General features: G+C 37.3%; 2 protein-coding genes across 3 annotated transcripts in view; one reads left to right on the top strand and one right to left on the bottom strand.

Moving 5' to 3' along the window:
* Positions 1-1,710: 1,710 nt before the first annotated feature.
* Positions 1,711-16,149, top strand: Smp_128200.1 (rabkinesin-6-related; the record flags this gene model as incomplete). 2 transcript variants are annotated; one of them, XM_018796241.1, is made up of 15 exons in its annotated part: positions 1,711-1,898; positions 1,937-2,042; positions 2,078-2,214; positions 2,247-2,350; positions 2,381-2,539; positions 2,574-2,686; positions 2,875-2,996; positions 6,842-6,944; positions 7,613-7,848; positions 9,045-9,212; positions 9,289-9,729; positions 12,128-12,517; positions 13,178-13,269; positions 14,102-14,353; positions 15,956-15,971. In XM_018796241.1, exons 1-15 carry the CDS (start codon positions 1,734-1,736, stop codon positions 15,969-15,971), a joined length of 2,604 nt encoding a protein of 867 aa, XP_018650475.1. In that variant the 5' UTR covers positions 1,711-1,733. The 2 variants fall into 2 exon arrangements, with proteins under 2 accessions (XP_018650475.1, XP_018650474.1); XM_018796243.1 differs by lacking the exon at positions 1,711-1,898 and adding an exon at positions 1,901-1,914 and having other exon boundaries at positions 1,977-2,042; positions 15,956-16,149.
* A 990-nt stretch (positions 16,150-17,139) lies between these two features.
* The window catches only part of Smp_128210 (claspin-like protein), a gene marked incomplete at both ends in the record, with an annotated part of 41,100 nt that continues 39,135 nt past the window's right edge, over positions 17,140-19,104 (bottom strand). The window contains 2 exons of the mRNA XM_018796240.1: positions 17,140-17,241; positions 18,203-18,475. Of these exons, the coding sequence (XP_018650473.1) occupies positions 17,140-17,241; positions 18,203-18,475 (375 nt within the window). The remainder of the gene's footprint in view (positions 17,242-18,202; positions 18,476-19,104) is intronic.

Raw genomic sequence — 19,104 nt, 5'->3', positions numbered from 1 at the left:
TACGAATACAAGCGTTTAGGGCATTCTATGGATTCCTTAACAATTTTCTCTTCGTACATCTTTCTGGACTTACGGAGGTATTCCGAGATTTTTGACATTTTGCCTCATCAGTCTCCAGTGATCTAAATCTGTCCCACATTTTCCTTGTTTTACGGAGAAGGATACGAACCTCCCTACTGAATCATAGTGAGAAGTTTATCGAACCCTTAGGTGTAGTCCAAGGGATGTGGGGGGCTGTGGCTCTTAAGCATAAATTTCGAAATACACCCCAAGCCGTTTCGATTGAGGACTCCGGGTCTATTGTCCAATCTACTGATGATGCTGAGTTCATGATGTCTTGTATGTTTGCGTGCTCGTGATCGACAGTTATGTGGAAGTCAAAGGTTAACACTGCACGATCACTTTTACCTAGGGGTGGCATGTAATCCAGGTTTGTAACGTCATCCTCATAGTGAGTCAATGTGAGATCTAGTAAGGATGATTCAGAGCCCGGGTCGTACCTAGTTGCTTCTTTCACATGTTGCACTTGGGCACATGTGATAACCGCATCAACTAGTTTCTGCTCGAGGGAATTATCTGACAATTCAGTTAGCGGATTTTCCCAGTCCACCATGGGTGTGTTAAAGTCCCCTGGTATTAGACATCGACCACTGTGTGAACAAGTATTGAGACTGCTTAGCAGGACCTCATTTACCTGACAGCTTGGACTGCGATAGACCAAACCAATCAGCAGCTCTTGTCCCTTGCATTTCAAGCGGCAACTAACTACAGAGTGTTGCTGAACCGGATGAAAGACTCAGTAGACGCCCAACTTCGAGATCAACAGGCTACATTCCTTAAGGATCGGTCGTGCACAAACTAAACTGTGACACTATGGATCATCGTTGAACAATCAGTTGAGTGGAACTCGTCACTATACTTCAACTTCATTGACCATGAAAAAGCATTTGATAGCGTAGACAGAACATCATGGAAACTTCTTCGACACTATGGAGTTCGTTAGAAGATTGTCAATATTATCTGGAATTCATACGACGGACTACAGTGCAGAGTCGTGTATGGAGGACAGCTGACAGATGGACTCCAAGTGAGAACCAGAGTCAGACAAGACTGCTTACTCTCCCTCTTCCTCCTTCCTCTGGTGATCGACTGGATTATGAGAACCTCGACATCTGAGGGAAAGCACAGAATACAATAGACAGCTCGGAACTATTTAGAAGATTTGAACTTCATAGATGATCTAGCTCTTCTATCTTGTATACACGAACAGATGAAGATGAAGACCACTAGTGTAGTAACAGCCTCTACACAAGGGAAAAAGCAAGATCCTCAGATACAACACGGAGAACACCAACAAAACCAATCATACTGGATGGAGAAGCTCTGGAAGATGTGGAACCTTCCACGTACCTGGGAAGCATAATCGATGAACAAGGAGCATCCAATGCAGACGTATATGCAAAGATTGACAAAGCAGGGGCCTCATTCCTACGACTTAAGAATATATGGAAGGCTCTCTTCACTGAACTTTGCCAAATGTTTGAAGTAAAAACAACTCAAAATATTTGGCTGCTATATGAGGGTTGTTAAATTTTCTTGAGAATCCATATTTTCGATTCTTGCTTTAGTTTGTTTATACGCACCATTGTTAGGTCTGTAAAACAGTCGGCATCCAATTGATTTGTTTTTTGTTGGATGTGATGCGCTGACTGCAGTTTCCTGTTTGTTTTCCAATGAGTAGTTCTTTAATTTCCAAAAACGTCGATCCCTTACACACTCAAAACGTGGAAGTTTTCTGTCGTGTCAAACCGTTTCTCTCCCAGGAGATTCCCTGTATTGAGGTTTGTGATGAAAAAACCATAAAGTCTGTCGGTCACCGCTCTGGGAATAGGAAAGAAGTATGCTCACAATAATGTATTTTAGCGTGTTTTAACAGACTTCTCACTCATTCACTTGCGTTCTTCCACCTGATGCAGGACAAGATGTTGTATTTCAGAAAGTTGCGTTCCCTGTTGTCACTGACTTTCTGCATGGGAAAAATGGTATAAGTTTGTTATTCAGTTAAATTTTCTTACAGGCTTACTGTTCACTTATGGGGTTACTGGCAGTGGCAAGACCTACTCTATGGAGGGGTCTTCAAAGGACCCTGGCATTTTACCACGTTCACTTGATGTTATTTTTAATTCTATTGGACAGTTCCAGACAAAAAAATATGTACGTAGTTCTCATCGATCACGAGAGTTTAGGTGGTAAAACCTGACGGTTTCAACGGGTTTATTATCCAATCAGAGGCAGATGCGCTTATGGACCGTCATAGATTTGATTTCCAGCAGCGTTCGCGCTTGCCAAAGTAACTTATATGCTTTACTTGATTTAGTAGATCTGACTTTAAATCTGTGAATATGGTTGAAAGAACTTGTGAATCGATATCTGTGAACATTCCATGGAAGTCTTTGTTTGCTGTCTTTGTATCCCTCATTGAAGTATATAACAACAGCATATATGACCTACTTCAAGACGTTTCAGACTTACCAGGAAGGTAATATAATTTATACAACTGATTTTAAATCCAGGAATTTAACAACTCGAATATTGAGGGAAGATTCCCAAAGAAATGTGTATGTTTATGGAGGAGTGGAAGTAGAAGTTAAATCGGCCGACGAGGCTCTCGATTTGTTTTGTGCAGGTAATTGAAAGCTCGTTTTTTTGTTGCCTCAGTTTCTCAAAGCTTAGGATGTCAGTGTTGGCTACTAAGTAAATAGGTCAACAATGAGTCACGGAGCATATTAAAACGTTTTGCGTTGCTTCCTAATAAGATCGTCCTGTACAGTGCTTAAAAATATAAGAATTATTGGTTTTTTAAATCCTTTTCAGGTCAGAAACGCCGTCGAATAGGACAGACGGCATTGAATGTTGAGTCCAGTCGAAGTCATTGTGTTTTTACTATTCGATTGGTGAGGACGGGCTATGATACCAAGTATGATGAAGCTGTCCAAGTAAGCATGGGTTTTTGTCAGGTTTTATACACTTGGGTAATATTAGACCCAAATTCTTCTTAGAGATTGTCTAAAATAAGCCACATTCATCGCTAATTTGTATGCTATGTCCTGGATTAACTTCCATCTTGAATCACTTGGGATTTTACGTATGTATTTCCTTTTTTTGTTGATGCTTCGGTACCGTTTTGACGGGCACAAATTTATCTAAACGATAACTGTCTAGCTAATGAACTTGGTCTTATGGGCCTTTAAATGTTCTGATTAAGAACTCTGGACTATTTGAGGATATATTTATTCTAAACATTAGTACAGGGGGGCACCAAAATATATCTGCGCCACACAAAGTAGTTACCATTAACTTCATTTGTGGATTGGGATACTGTCGGGGCGTCCAAGTCGAGGCAGATGGTTTTGTAGGAAGTCACTCATCGAGCCTTTAATCTAGAGGTCTAATTCACGAGGCAGTGAAACGACGTTAAGAGATGCAGTCCCATGGTAGGCGGTGACCAACAATAGGTTCATGCGCCATTTATTCCCTTGGGATCCTGGAGCCCATGTCCACCATTTGTTTGGAACCAGGGTTTTCCAACTCCCCTAAATGGACTTTCCATGTCCACCAACCCGGTTAAAACGCTGGACATTCGTTTTTGGCCCTCTCGATTTCGTAAACAACACACCGCCTCTGAAGGGCAGTGAGTATGACTTCCCTGACAGTGGCTGTATATGCGTGGCCGTGTGATAGCGTTTCAGAAGGGATATCTGACTCTCTCCACCCTCGGCCGTACCAGGGCATTTGGGGTCCAGAGACGTTATCAGACATGGCTGAGAATAGAAGCCACTGCTGTAACTTCCCTTTACTTTGATAAAATATGAACGAAGCTTTTTTAATTGAAAGAATCGTTTCCGGTTATATTTCTGATAGCAACTGTTCATCACATTGTTGTTTACTATAATTATTATTTCACACACCAATTTGCAGACCGTTGCTTCTAACTTAAAGTGGTGTATGGGCTTGCATATCGTAATGAACCAATCGGACTATACTGTCTGAAACAATCGTTCTTCAGGGTCCTACCATGCTAGGCGGGCCAATCGAAGAGCGTTAAGTCTAGAAGCAGTAAATCCAAGGTTCGAGGGCGAAGTCGTACTGCTGACTGTAGAGAGGTGTGACGACAGTAAGGGGCTTCCCTCAGATAACCAGCACAACAACGATGCTGCCTTCCCACAAGGAGGGGTGGGGTTAGAAAAGGTCGACCCTAAAAAGGCACACCTCGCCTTATCCCATGGATATCCGTCTCCGGCGGTGAGGTCCCAACAAGTTCGGAGCTAACACGTAAACTGCTCACAAAAACGTCGTGTGTGGCCAGCCTCAAGCAGTTTTCCCTTGGGCACTTTGGTCACACTCTCAGATTACTAAGACCGCTTCTGACCTAGTTCTTTTTTCAGGTACCTCTAGAAGAACCCTTCCACGGTGTGGGCGACCGGGAAGTGAAAACCACCCTCATACCTCTAACAGCACTCAAAATCACCGTACTCATAATCCATCTCCCCATTCAATTCCTGTTACTCCTCCTACATCGACTTTCAACCCTAAACTTCCTCTTTTGACTTCCTCCTCACGTGTCACCATGGCCAACAATTCTGATGCGCGAAATACTGTTCCAGGTCAACTGAAACTTCGCTCTAAACTACAAATTGGAACCTTCAATGTACGCACCCCATGCCATGTCGGCCAGCAGGCTTTCTTGGCTAAAAACCCAGAATTTCGTGCCATTGATGTATGTTGTGTCTCCGAAACACACATACAGGATCGTAGTATGGTCATTCACTTGACCTCACCTCGCCGAAACGGAGAGCCGACGAGATACACCCTCCGTTTATCTGCTAACACGATGGGTACTTCCCGTGTGCTGTCGGGTGTAGGCATAGCACTAATTACGAGGGCAGAACAAACACCATTAGGATGGATCCCTGTTAACAGTCGCTTATATGATGTTCGGCTTAACGGCTGCATAAGAACTCGGAAGGATAAGGACACGCGTCGTTGTCTTCTCGTCGTTTCTGTCTAAGCTCCCACTGACTACAGTCCGCATGAAGTAAAAGATGACTTAACAGAAAGCTTTCTGAACTTCTTCAAAAAGCTAAACTCTCAAACAGTACTTGTAGCAGGTGACTTTAATACCCAGGTAGGTAGCTTAAACCAAACAGAAAGACATTTGGATGGGTGTTTTAGTGTTCCGGCTCAGCAAACAGGTAATGGTGACCGTCTGCTGTAAGTGTGCTCAGAAAATCGTTTATTTTTAGCAAACACTAATTTTAGGCACAAGGAGAGACATCGTTTAACGTGGCGACCCCTTAAACGTGAGCAGCGATGGACTCAAATATACCATATTGCCATGTCATCGTTGGAGCGGCTCGATAAAAGACTGCCGCTCGTTCTGGAGCACATGTCTAGACTCTGATCATGCTCGAATTTGCTTGCGCCTCACTGGACGCAGAAAAAATGCATTATGAAGACTCATTATAGTTGAACTCAGTGACGAGAAAGCCAAAAGTAGATTTCAGGAACAACTGAAGTCACACTTAGGCAGTTCTGAAAATGAGGCTGACCCAGATGTTGCTTGGAAAGACATACAAACAACTGTGGAAGCAGTAGTGACATCTATTAGTGATTTGGACCAAAGAGTCACGAAAAACTAGTGGACTTCTGCTAAGTCTATTGCACTGATAGATTCTCGTAAACTCATCCCATGAAGTTCCGAACACGATAATGAGCGAAAACAAGTCAGATCTAGGTTAACCGAAAGTTTAAGAAACGACCGTGGGGAGTGATGGGCAACAAAATCAGAAGAGATGGAAAAGGTAGCGGCTGTAGGCGACACCAGATAACTCTTCAGACCAATCAAAGAAACAGGAATTAAGAAGTCAAGTGTAAGTAAGACCATCTCGGAAAAAGACGATGCTCTTATCTACTCAATCCAGACGTTTATAACGGTGTGTGGGACATTTTAAGGAGCAGTTCAACTGGCCTTCAGCTACTTTTCAACTACCCACCATTCTTAGACAGCCTGAATGGAACATTGAAGTGGGTCCCCCGACTCTAGTTGCAGTTCCAAAGGCTATAGCTAATCTGAAACGAGGAAGAGCAGCTGGTCCAGACGGATGGGCTCCAGGGGTCTTTAAGTATGGTGGTTCGGTTTTAGCGATTAGGTTGACTAATATTTTATGTAAAATCTGGGAGTTGGACGTAATGCCATCTGACTGATGACAGTCACTGATTGTCCCAATATATAAGAGGGGGTCCAAATCATCCTGCGATAACCATAGAGGGATTAGTCTGACTAACATAGCATCTAAAATACTAAAATACTGTCATCTGATTTTACAACTTCAAGTGGTGTCCAACAAGGCTGTCCACTATCTCCATCTTTTTTTAATTTCATCATATATCTACAGTTAAAAACAACGTTCACATCGATTGGATTTTCAGGAATTGATCTTCTACCAGGAGGTCTGCTCATCGACTTTTATTATCAAATAGGAGAATGTTGAATTTCTGTTTCATCGTATCAGTTTATAGCAAAGAGTCTTATTCGGAAAACCCTAATGTCATGTAATTAACATACCATATTTTTGACATGAAGAAAGAGATCAATTTATGATATATTGTTGAGTCGGGCTAGAATCCATGAGAGCGACTCGCTAATCCTTTTGTTGGATCCCTAGACACCGTGATTTAGTGGCTTTGAATACTGTAAGATCTAATATCATGACCAGTAGGAAGTCCACTATAGTTTTATTGGTGTTTTCAATACTAATACCTGCATTATTTTAATTGACAGGATAAGGAGTCCGTTGTTATCAGTCATTTATGCCTTGTGGACCTCGCCGGTTCCGAACGTACAAGCCGTAGCGGAACGCAAGGAAATCGCTTGAAGGAAGCATGTAAACATTTGTTTGTTTTGTTATTTGTTGGATAAAGTGAGGCTCCCTAACGTAGTGTTAACAAATTTTCAGTATGAATATAAAGCATCAGTTTTATTTCTTCCAAATTGCATCACAGAAAGACACCGACTATTCATTGTAAGTTAGGTTTATTGTTTATTAATTTAGGCAATTTACTTTCAACGAGGTCACTATTTGGAACGCTGCTCCATCTATTTATGCTTGTACAATCTAGTAGTAACAATGACTCAGTAAATGCGCCATGAGTTTATCCAGCGTTACTGAATTTCACTAATTATTGCACTATTTTCTGACTGCTTTCCGAATATTCAAGTGAGATTTATCTGTCGACATATGTAAAAGTTAGTTCGCTCTAGTGATTGGATCATCAAGTCAGCCATTTTGAGGTAGAGTGATACACAAAACAGTTAACAAACAAACTAGACATTAACCGAATGCATACCAAATTGAAGTAAGTTAGAAGTGGACGAACGAAGATTTTGCACCATTTCATAAGTTCACTCGCTGTTGATGTAATTTGTGTAGAGAAATACAGATATCAAGGTTAAGACTCATATTTCTATCAATTCTTCGTTGAATACCCTGAGTTTAGATAAACTCATTCCCATTTCCACCAAAATTCTTTATGTTATATTTTAATGTTTCAGCCAACATTAACAATTCCCTAATGAATCTTCGAAAGTGCATCAAAGCCTTGCGTGATATTCAAACGAATGGAAATAAAAGTCGGGGAACCACAACTACTCCTATTGGACACCCACGTGTTGTTCCTTACCGTGATGCTCGGTTAACATATCTTTTTAAGAACTTTTTTGAGGGCGATGGCCGTGTCGCGATGCTTGTTTGCATCCAGCAAGCACCAGAAGAATACGAGGAGACAATGGTATGTGTTCAGTTGTTATGTTACTCTTCTTGTACTTCATTTACAAAACATGTAACATTTTCAACCTGTTTACACAGGCATTGTTTAAATACTAAGATTCATTAACACATGAAACTGGTAATTTCACATTAAATGTCTTTTTTGGGTGCTTGGTGATCCCGAACTAAGTGTAACTACTTTCTGGTGTCTCACCAGGTTGATCAACGGCTTTTTACCACTAGCGTGAAATATTTTTAGAAAGTCTGGACGTAAGTAACAACCAAAATCCATTTAATCCAAGCAAGATTTTACATTAGTGTATTTAAATCACTTAGTCATTAAGTTATCTCATCTTGTACTTCGTAACCGTTTATCAAGAAAAATTGTATTTGGTGGTGACTAGCGACTAAAGATAAGACTTTAGATATTTCGTGCTTTTTGTTGGTCAACATTGATTCAGCTCGTCCCACCTCTGAGATTTAGGATGGGATTATCAGCGACATTTGTTAGGTATCGTTATTAACTTCGAGCTTCAATCGACCACATTAAATCAAGTTAATCTCAAGCGTTTGTCATGTGGTGATCGCATAGGTGATACTTCTTTCCCCCATACAATCTAAAGTCTTCCATAAGGCGATCTATTGTATCCACTAGTTTGAGGGGCTCTGATGGTCCGATAAGTACCACATTTCACCGAGATGTATGATTCTTTAGTTTATTATGTGGTGCATATATATTTTTGTGTCCATTTGTACCACCATTTTTATGTTCAAATCAATAAATAAAGATTAAGTTTAATAAACTTTATGCTTAGCGTTTAGTTTAGGATTAGGAACTAGAATAGAATATTGATACATGTTAGCTGACGTATTCCGTGATATCTAAGTAGTTTTTCATGAGAATTCATATTCATACAAGCTATGGACATTATTTAGTTTTCGTTGTGTTACTGTTCTTACTGCCTTCTGGTTCTAGGATCACCTGGTAAAATTGTGAAAACTCGAAATACTGAACTCTTGTGTCTGGGTTCGCATTAGTTTAGCCGGTCCTTGTAAATTCTTTGAATAATTTCTTTCGAAACATATCATTTCATGGAAGTTATCTTTAAGTTTAAGTACCTGTATTTGAGTGCTCCTCAGTTCACCACAGAAAATAACCTTCGTGAATGAGCGACTGTACTTTAATGTAAATAATTTTTAATATTTAATTAATTTTAGCACGTCCTTAAATTTGCTGAGACAAGTCAGGAAATAACAACCTACCGCAATATTGTTCAACCAACCCCTTTTCGTACACCCTATGGCCAGAGCCGTTCACGAATACAAACTCCCGTGCGTGTTTCTGACGATTCTTCAAGTACAACAGAAAATTCTACCGTAACTGTTGTGAGTTTCAGTATTATATATATATATATATATATATATATATAAAACCAAACTTACTTTGTTTTTGCAATTTTAGAATATCGATGATCAGGCTACTCAAATTTTTGCTGATTTGGATTTCTTGGATCGTGAAATCACTTCTTGTTTAAATAAAATGTCTAACGGCGATAGTTTCATCGGTTTAAATTTGGACTTCGATATAACTGATTTTAATGACTCTGATATACGCGCCGGTCTTGGTTTACAGGATGAAAATTCAGATCTGACTCCCTATGAAAGTGAACAAGACTCAGCACCTGAACAAGACAGGTTACCAAGGCCATTTCTCGATTTAAAAATAATTGACACAAATCCTTTACGAGCTTTGATTAATCGTCGATTAGAACGTAAGAAGCAGGCTTATGATTCTTTGCAGACATTATTTCCTAGTCTCCAGGCTCTATTCATTGAATTACTGAATAATGAAAAGCATATCAGTCCAGAAGTTGTCAAAACAAATCAACCAAAACCCGGAGGAGTAAGTTACTAACTACTGATTTGCTTTTTGACTGTTCATCTATGAGTTTACTGTAAATGTGGCGCTGCAATGTTGTGTGGTGACCAATGGAATGTACAATATGTCATGAACTCTAACTTTTAGGTATTTTTCTTCAGTTGTCACACTTAAAAATTGGTGACTAACAATTTGCGATTGTGATATAAGTGTATATTTCAGCAGTCAGCAGGATAAAACTTTCGAAAGTATTGAGACAAACTGGGAGGAGGATATTAGAAAATATATCAGGTACTCGGTCAAACAAGATAACGTGTATTTGTACTTGTTTTCAAGCTTCGTCGTACTATTTTTTGACCTCCCATTTTTAGTATCACTGACTGAAGTCATTACGCGTACAAATAATTTATTATGATTAACTTATTCACCAGATACTTGTTTATGAGCTGTACTCTAAGTGTAAAGGGTAATGATTATTACCCAGTTGTCTAAACTGAAGTAGGTGGAGCGGGTCCTAAACCGGGGACTCAGTGACCGGAAGTCAAACGCCTTAACCGCTCGTGACCTAAAATCCTCTATATATTTCATTTAATAGCTCGTAAATTCATAGTCTAATTTCATGTCTCGATATGCTGGCCTTCATTCTTTCTATATTCATTCTGGATTTCACACATGTGGCAAAATGTTAAGTCAAAATATCTAGCTAACATGTCCGTTGACTTACAGGGATTTGCATTATGGGATATCAAAGTAGATACTCTTAGGATAAATTCTTGCCTCTCCAGCCTTTAATGAAGTTGAGATATAATCTGTTTGATTGAATAGTTTGTGGAGACGAATTCAACCTGATGATACTTCTTGTCGTGGACTAACATCAACTCGAGAATCACTAAAAACCAGGAAGACATGAATAGCTGTGTCGACATGATTTGTGATCCCTTAACACTGTAAAGCCGCTACTAGATTAAGGTCTACTAATTGGGTAGGTGTATTTGATATCTATATTCTATAGCAAGTTGTAGGCGTGACTTTCGATGAACTTAGTGCTCTCTGGATCAATTTTAGTCTCTGGAATTTCAATGGTTAGTGAGGGAAAATTAAGTAGAGATGTTAAGTGCCCAGTTACTAACCATTTGGTAGTTCATTGCTTCAACCCAGTACAAACTACTTGATTCGCACAAGCATCGGAACCATGACGTAGTTATTGGCATATAACAATTTATTCATGATTTCAGTTAGGCAAGCATATCGGAACAAAAATTTGCACCAAAATGTGTAGGTTTAGGTCGCTACACTACAATACTGCACAAAAAACCGAAGCTCAACTAAAGTACTAAGATACTAAAATAAATAAAAATTGATACCTTATGATTTTAAAGTTTGAAAGTGTATGTTTTCGTGTCTGTAGTCTGTGTACACATCTGAGAGGCTGGTAAATTGACATATGCAGTATATCGATAATTCCAGTTGAGGTTTATCCATGTGTTCGTATAATGACATTTCCGAAATCATTATCGAATGGATCTACTAGCTTTTGAACCGATAACGCTTTCAATTAGGACATCTTCTGGTGCTTGAAATCATAAAAACTGATCTTGAAGACGAGCTATTTATTATTTTCATCATGCTAAATTCGAAGCTTCTTTATGATTTGTAATCTCAGTGTACAGACTGGAGCAAAACTCTTGTTCTTGAAGAATATTGATATTTCCTACATCTAGGGCTTAAGAACACATCCACAGCTGTTTCTCCACTTTTCATTACTGAAAGTTTTCAAACTCAAATTCGTTTATTTCAGATAAGTTAATAAATACGTGGTACCTCATAAATAATATCAAGGACTTTAACGATTGATATCGTATTTTTCCGTCTAGTATTGACTGCAACTTTTCTTAGATTACACGCCTCCCTAAGGAGACTAATGCTTGCCTATCTTCTGGTAAATTCACGATAACTTTGTTTCCATATCTGTATTAAGGAACTGTCATCTAATGACTTGACATAAATTATGCTTTAATTTTGTCCATAGTTAAATACATTATTATCCTTGTTAATAAGTTATAAATTACAGCATAAAAATCGAAACCAATTCACCTAAATCTCAGTTTAATTTATAAAGTCTAATCTCAATCGTCATGTTTGTTCATATTTTAAGTAGATAAATGATACTTTCTAAAGTTTAAGCTATATTATTAACCGTATAAACTAATTGACGGTTCATCAGCTTTTTGTTATTGGTTATCTCTGTAGTCACTATTCTTGGTTATTTATTCTGGATTATATTTCAGTGTTATACTATCGAAATGTGATGCTGTGGTATTTTGAAATTATTGAATTTATTTTGAAACGTGTGTATTAGAATTTCCTTCCTTCGCCTTACATTATCCATTAAGCTTGAGTAAAAAATATATTTATCTTATAGAATTTAGTCAGTACATTATCCAAACAGTGGGAATCACGACTGGCTCAACAACGAGCTGAAGCGAAATTACTGTCACGTCCTAATAATAATAATACCAAAAGAATTGACGAAAAGATCACACTGACTCCTGGTAAACCAAATGAAAGGCGTGCTGCTCCAGCGTTTAATCCTCGTCACCGTCGATCTCGATCAGTCGGTGGAGATAATGCGCGTTGGTTAGAGCATCAAGAAGTTAATAATACACCTTTAGGGACATTATTTACACCAAATTTGAAACATCGGAAGTCTGTTACACGTGTTGAACTAAAAGATACTTTGAATGCGGATAATTATCTTTTGCATCATCAAGAGGCAGATTCAGATGGTAACGTTAAAACAAGTCTTTTTAAAGTAAGTAGAGTGTAGTGATGTATGTCTTTTGAAAATATTTATTTAACTATTTCATATCGAAAGAATTCAACATCTATTGGTTTATAATATCTCTGTAGATAATCTCCACGTGATAAGTCAACAATAACAAAAAAATATAAAGAAATCTATTCACGACTATTATTCGATACACAATAAGTAGTTATCATTACTCAGTGGTATTATAAATGACGCAGTGATTTTTTTGGACATAACTATTTGGATGGTTATAGAAATTGTTTAAATAATCTTTTGTTAGATATGCCGAGTTTTTGACAATTTGATCATTAAGTGTTTTTATAGGAAATAACAGTAGTATGTTAACAAGCTACGGTATAGGTTAGAAGTAAAATACATGACCAATTAATTATTTGTATTTGGTTTGTCGAGAGTTGTGTAAGATGTACGACTTTAAATGTTCAAGACAACAACCATTACTTGGTGCTCGGCTGCAGTTGTTTTCCCTTATTGGTTTTCGCTTTTCATCAGTTCTCAAGTTATCGTTTATTATTATTGCCATTCATCTGAAAGGATTTTATATCCCATGAATTTTGGAAATTTCAAATGCTTATTACCGATGATTATTCCTGAGTGATAGTGCAAAACACTTCCTAACATTTATTCCATTTTCTTTACATGTAGGGTGCCATTATTCCTACTGCTGGTGGCGGTTCGGCTGTTGTTTTTAATGATGTAGAAGTTTTACGTCAGTCTTCTCCTGGCCGCGAACAAAGGTATATTCTTTTCACTTGAAAGTGTTCTTACACTATCGTTTTATTAAGGTTCCTGCTAAGAATAGGGTTTTCCTAAAATAATATTTTGAATATCTCTTTTTATCCAGAAGATATGTTCACTTGTGGTTCTGATTAAATAATCAGTATGAAATACAATGACTGTATAGATAGAATAGTTTTCAGTAACCTATTTATTCAGACATCTGACTGTATAATCTTAAGTTTATAGGTCCAAATTTTTAGTACAGTCAGAGCATTCGAAAAAGTGGTGTAGTCTCGCTTACAAACTACTACACGGGTTAATTTGTCGTTAATTCACTTTATATAGAATATATTCAGCTTAGCATATGCCTTCACTCTCGCTGATCAGTTGTAGCAATGATTTTGCGTACTCGCATCAACCACTAATATGTAAAGTATGATTTATAGTCTCTGCTCATCTTTACATGGATTAGGCGGGTGCGTTTTTACATGCAAACTGTCAAATACTTCCAGTTTACACCTTCAAAAATGCAATCAAATCTTTACTGCTCCAGGTCTTAGAGAGGATCAATAGTTCACTGTTTTGACTCGATTTGAGTAGTATATTTTAAAGGTAGTGGCTTTAAAGGGAATTAGAAGATATGCATTAATTTGGACTACTTGCCTTATATTAAAAGTGAAATAAAGTGTTTCGTTAGACTTAGCAGAGTAGAGGCTTAATTAATAGGAAGCTACGCTTAAAAACTGATGATGACCTTTAATTTGGATTCTACGCTGATCCAGGTTCCCTACTACTGCAGAAATTCCTTTAAGATTTCAATTATGTAAGTTTTTTTACTCCTACTTATAGGAAAAGTAGTCGCTCCAGAGGCGCTGATGCTCATCTGAAACAAGTTATATGCGAACCTTCTCGTCGATCAGGGATAAAACGTCGCTACTCTAATTCACCGCCAAGAAGACCTTCTAATGAATCTGTCTCAACACATAGTTCTCAAAGCACAATGGCATCTGACTATTGTCCTATTAGTCCATCTATAGAAAAGATCTCAACAGCTAAATGTTATATTGGCATTGACAGCAATGGAGGAATGGGCTTACGAAAGTATGTTGTTTTGATTTCAAATCTATATTGTTTTTCTCCAAATTATATCTCGTGTACTTTGAACTCAGAGGTCCACAATTCTATTGTCCTTAAAATAGTTCTCTGCCATAGTTTCAAAAGTCAGATAATATACGTTCTTCACGGGATACAAATAGTTCGCATTTGATTGGATAAACGTCCTTGTAGTTACTCTATTACACTCATTTATTGACTGTTTCGCGTGCTACTCATATACCTATAAACATGGACTTGTATTTCAAACTCGATTGTTCGGTCGTTAATTATTTCTAGTATCTAATTTTTGTGTCCCACTGATTGTAAACCGTGACGGGCCGTAAAAGCAGCGGCTATATATGTCACTAGACAGTTTAGACTTAGAAAATTAGAGTTAACCAGACAGTCGTAAGGTGGGGCTGACATCAAGAACGATTTTACCTTTGCTATTCTGTCATCTGGCCTGACAATTTCATCTCTGTGCGCTGGTGGGATGTGGCAACTTGAGCCGATGTGCATACGTACCAGGTTCTACGTTGCGACTGACATTTAATTCAGGTGATTAAAGTCATAAAGGAGACACTTAGAAACAATTCAACCAAACCTTAGTTACACCCTAGTTATTCACATTTCCTCGATAGCCTAAACGAACAATCAGCATTAACATCCGACTCTTAGTGGCGTTGAAGTTTATAACAAATGCAAATGAAGGAAAAGCGACTGGTCTTGATTGCAGAACTCCCTTAAGTATGATGGTCCAGTTTTAACAGTTATATTTACTGAAATACTAGCCAGAGTTTGAGGGCTAGACTGGTTGCTGTTACTGAGCGTTCTTCATTCACAAAAAAAACTCCCTCGTTATAACAACAGGGGAGTCATCTAAACAAATAGAATTTTTAAAAGATTATATTCTATCGTTATCTTACACCCAATTAAAGCTCAGCAACACCAAACTTGGAAAAACCAGACCTTGCTCTAAAAGTAGTTATCAAATCTATGGAAAACAGGCATACGGATGCAAATCTGTAGACATATTTCTTGACCTGAAGGATGAATTTACCTCATCAAATTCTAGATGATGCATCGAGAATTGCCTGTATTAATACCTCGTCTAAACATAGAGTGAAGTAATCGGGGACATCACTTGAAAAAATCAACTCTGGTGAGTTATTAATTGACGGAACTTTGGCGCAAGATAAAGATGGGTGGAAAAAAGAATGACTTGTTATGAAAATTCAAGCATATGTGATCCAGCAGTTCATGTTAACTGGTAAAAAAAACCTCAAGAAATGTGCCTAGTCTCTATTCGTTCTACATGGCAGTAGAATATTAATTATTTGCAATAAGAGACCTCATACATGCTACGTTAATATCAGCACAGAAAAGTAATAGAACTATATAAATCTTCCACAGATTGTTAATAATGATTTAATCTATTGTCGTTTTCCGACTGTCAGCAGCAACTACTAAGTCAAATTACCATCTTTCGGACAACAGTTACTGATCTTCAATATAATGTGAAAAGTCTGATTCTATGTGTTTCTTATTTTCACTTATTGTCTAACAGTTATTTCAAGGAACACCGTTTATTTATTTTTCCTTTTTTAGAAGGTCCAGAGTGTAAAAAAGCGTCGAAAGTAAAACTAATTGACTTTTTGTCTGTCTATTTATTATTATAAAAAACTACTAACTTATCCATATTCACGTGCATATTTTTTTGTTTTTAACCGTTAAAGCTATTTATATTTCATTAGTCTTTTGTCATTGCTTATTTTTGACGTACTGTAACACTCACATCAGATTCCTTTATAAAATTAAATACACTTATTTTATAACTTTTCTCGAATCTTTCTTGTTTTTACTGGCAGATATTTGAACTTTGTTACGTTACTATAACAGTTTATGTGGATTACAACTTGCCCATAGGAACACTAGTGGCATTTATATTACTTTTAGTGTCTCAGTAACACAAAACGTTCGAGTTGTTACACCTGTTACTTAGTGCGGCATGGAGTTAGAACATTAAGAACACCGATGTGAACTTAGCAACGGAATTCATAAGGCAAACAGCTTGCATCGTTAAATTCAGTTGTATAGTAAAAAGCTACATTGGTAACACTGTTGATAAGAGTGGAATGGTCAAAAACTAATAGTAGAAAAAAAGTATGCTACAAAGTACAGGCGGAAAGCCCAAGTTAACTGTTAAGGTGCAAAGATAGCTCACAGAAAAACCGATAAATATGACTACGCAATTGTTTGAGGTTACTCATCAATAACTGGGTCCAGACAATATCTCTTCGCATCTACTGTTCGAAAACCCCCCGAGAGTATCTCGAATTCGATCTTCCTCAAAGTAATGATAACTTCGAACATAATCATAAAGATGTTCTTGGAAAATGATCAGCGCATTAAGAATGTTCAATCGAAGTGACTCAGACACTTTCACATTGGTACCTATCAGTTGAATTAAAAAAAAACAAGCTCTACTCCGTACACATGATGCATCCACACTGTAGAAGCTGTTATGTCTTAGAACCCAGATTAAGTCTAAATTTTAAAACTCAACCTCAGCACTATTAACTTTGTAAACCCAATTAATATTAACGATGGGTTACACATGATGAAAGCATGATATATTTTGATGTTCTCAATATACAGAAAGATAACACTGATTTACATAAATCTTATAATACATAAATTTACTAATTACAGCAAAGGAATATATTAAGCATGAAAGGCTTTTTCAAATAAATCTTTTTTACAGTTTACTAAACAAAACAGTTGCGGATTATTCAAAGAAGAGCATTAAACACACTAGTAGATCGGTGGCGTTTCAAACTTGGAGGACTTAACAAAACAGAATTAGGTTTAATCACATCAACCGGTCGTTTTTGCTGAAAAAAAATAAATATTGAGGATTTACTGTTACCAGTCAGAAAAAAAGCAACAAAATCTATGGTCAGTCAGTCACAACGGAGAACTTCGTACGTATATATATCAGTCTGAATTGTCATGCCACATTGGCACAGAGATGCAGTTGTTAGTATAAGCAGTAATCCGAAGGACTAGGGTTTGAAGATGTTATTCAGAAAGTATAATCCAGTGAAGTAAATTTGTAAAGAGAAGAAAGATAGGGACATGAATTCAGATTAGAGTTTGGGAGAACACAAAGAGTGGATGCACCTTCGCAATTGCAAAATCTATGGAGTATAATCAGTTATTATTTGATAGGATCCGTGATTTTGAAGTTTCCGGTGAAGCGTATCTTTATGATATAGACTATCCAATATGAGTTATTGCAATGCCAAGACATCGTAAAATCTTTTCTTAAGAAAATCACATTAAGTAACTTATGAAGAAAGACTAATCGAACTATTCAGCAGGCTTGTGCTTTTAGATATTGATATACCTTTACTGATACTGCTAATTAAATTAAAATTCTAGTAGTGATCAGGTCATTGTTTATATGTGTCTGGGAATTTATTGCTTAAACTATGGAAACTCGTTCCTTGAATATACACTTGAATCTGATTAGGCATTAATTTTTCCGTAATCAAACCGGTGTTAGGGTAATTGCATAAGTAGCAGACTGATTGATCGAAAAATGTGAAGAGGATAGCTAGGATCGAGTAATGTAATCAGGCAAAGATGTCTAAATCAGGAAGGTTTAGTTCTTGAAATACTAATATTATATTTACAGAAGTATACGTCTCATAAGTCTTATGCAGAAAGGAAAAGCTAGTCTAATTAAATTAGAAGTTTCGAAGTGAATGTTGACTAGATATAGCAAAACCTGAAATAAATTGCTGTAATCAATGATTATATAAGTGCATCTTTGCATGAAATATAACTAACCTTAATGGGAAAATCACAGGATTTTAAGGACTTCTGGTTAGATGCACCGTCATCAAATGAGTCGGTTTTTTCTGGTTTAATTTGAGCCGTCACAACACTAAAGCACGATAGACCGACCTTGCTCCGTAAATCTAGATGTGTTTGGTCGCGACGGCTTTCACTTTTTGATGTACCGGCATCGAAGCCATCATTAACATTTGAATGAATTTGGGTAGGTTCAGATTTATAACCAGGAACGAGGCCCCCAGCAAAACGACTCAATAGAGAACCACGCTATAAAATAAGAATGAGATTTCGTTTGGAAAGTAGGACTAAGTAAGCATATGTAGGCAGTTACAAGAATAAAGACGCAGTGAAATAATATGTCTGAGTTTTGGCTATTCATAAGAACGTATAATTGACTTAGGGCTCTGAATGTTTAGAAATCAAATACTAGATCACTACTACTAACCAGAGTAGTAGTTTTCCATTTAATAAAAAAAACATGCTTATATACAGAATATGAACACAAAATAAACATGATAAAATTTCATAGGTGATTGGAGAAAATCAGCATGTAGGTCACTTATTCTCTAATCACTTTAGACCTAACTGTCAAACCTAATCTTTGGGTTTAGTATTAATGTCAGAGTTACGTTGAGGTGTAAATGTGACCTGGTTATTATGACTAAGTGAATTATTCATCTAGCCAACTACGTAGCACACGTGACTTCATCAATGTGAAAATCTACAAATATGCTTGTTAGTACCCGGCTTTTGAGAATAAAGCTTACTAAAAAGTCTTGGTTTTTCTTTTAAATAAATACTCGGATAGATCGTTATTAACTAATTTGTACCAGTGAACGAATCAATAAGATACTAGGGGTTTCGAATGTAATTTCTACATTAACTCTTCTGATGAT

Source organism: Schistosoma mansoni, chromosome 2, assembly GCF_000237925.1.
Source record: "Schistosoma mansoni strain Puerto Rico chromosome 2, complete genome".
Taxonomy (NCBI): Eukaryota; Metazoa; Platyhelminthes; class Trematoda; order Strigeidida; family Schistosomatidae; genus Schistosoma; species Schistosoma mansoni.
Note: the sequence above shows the minus strand (reverse complement) of the source record. Positions and strands in the feature narration are given on the sequence as shown.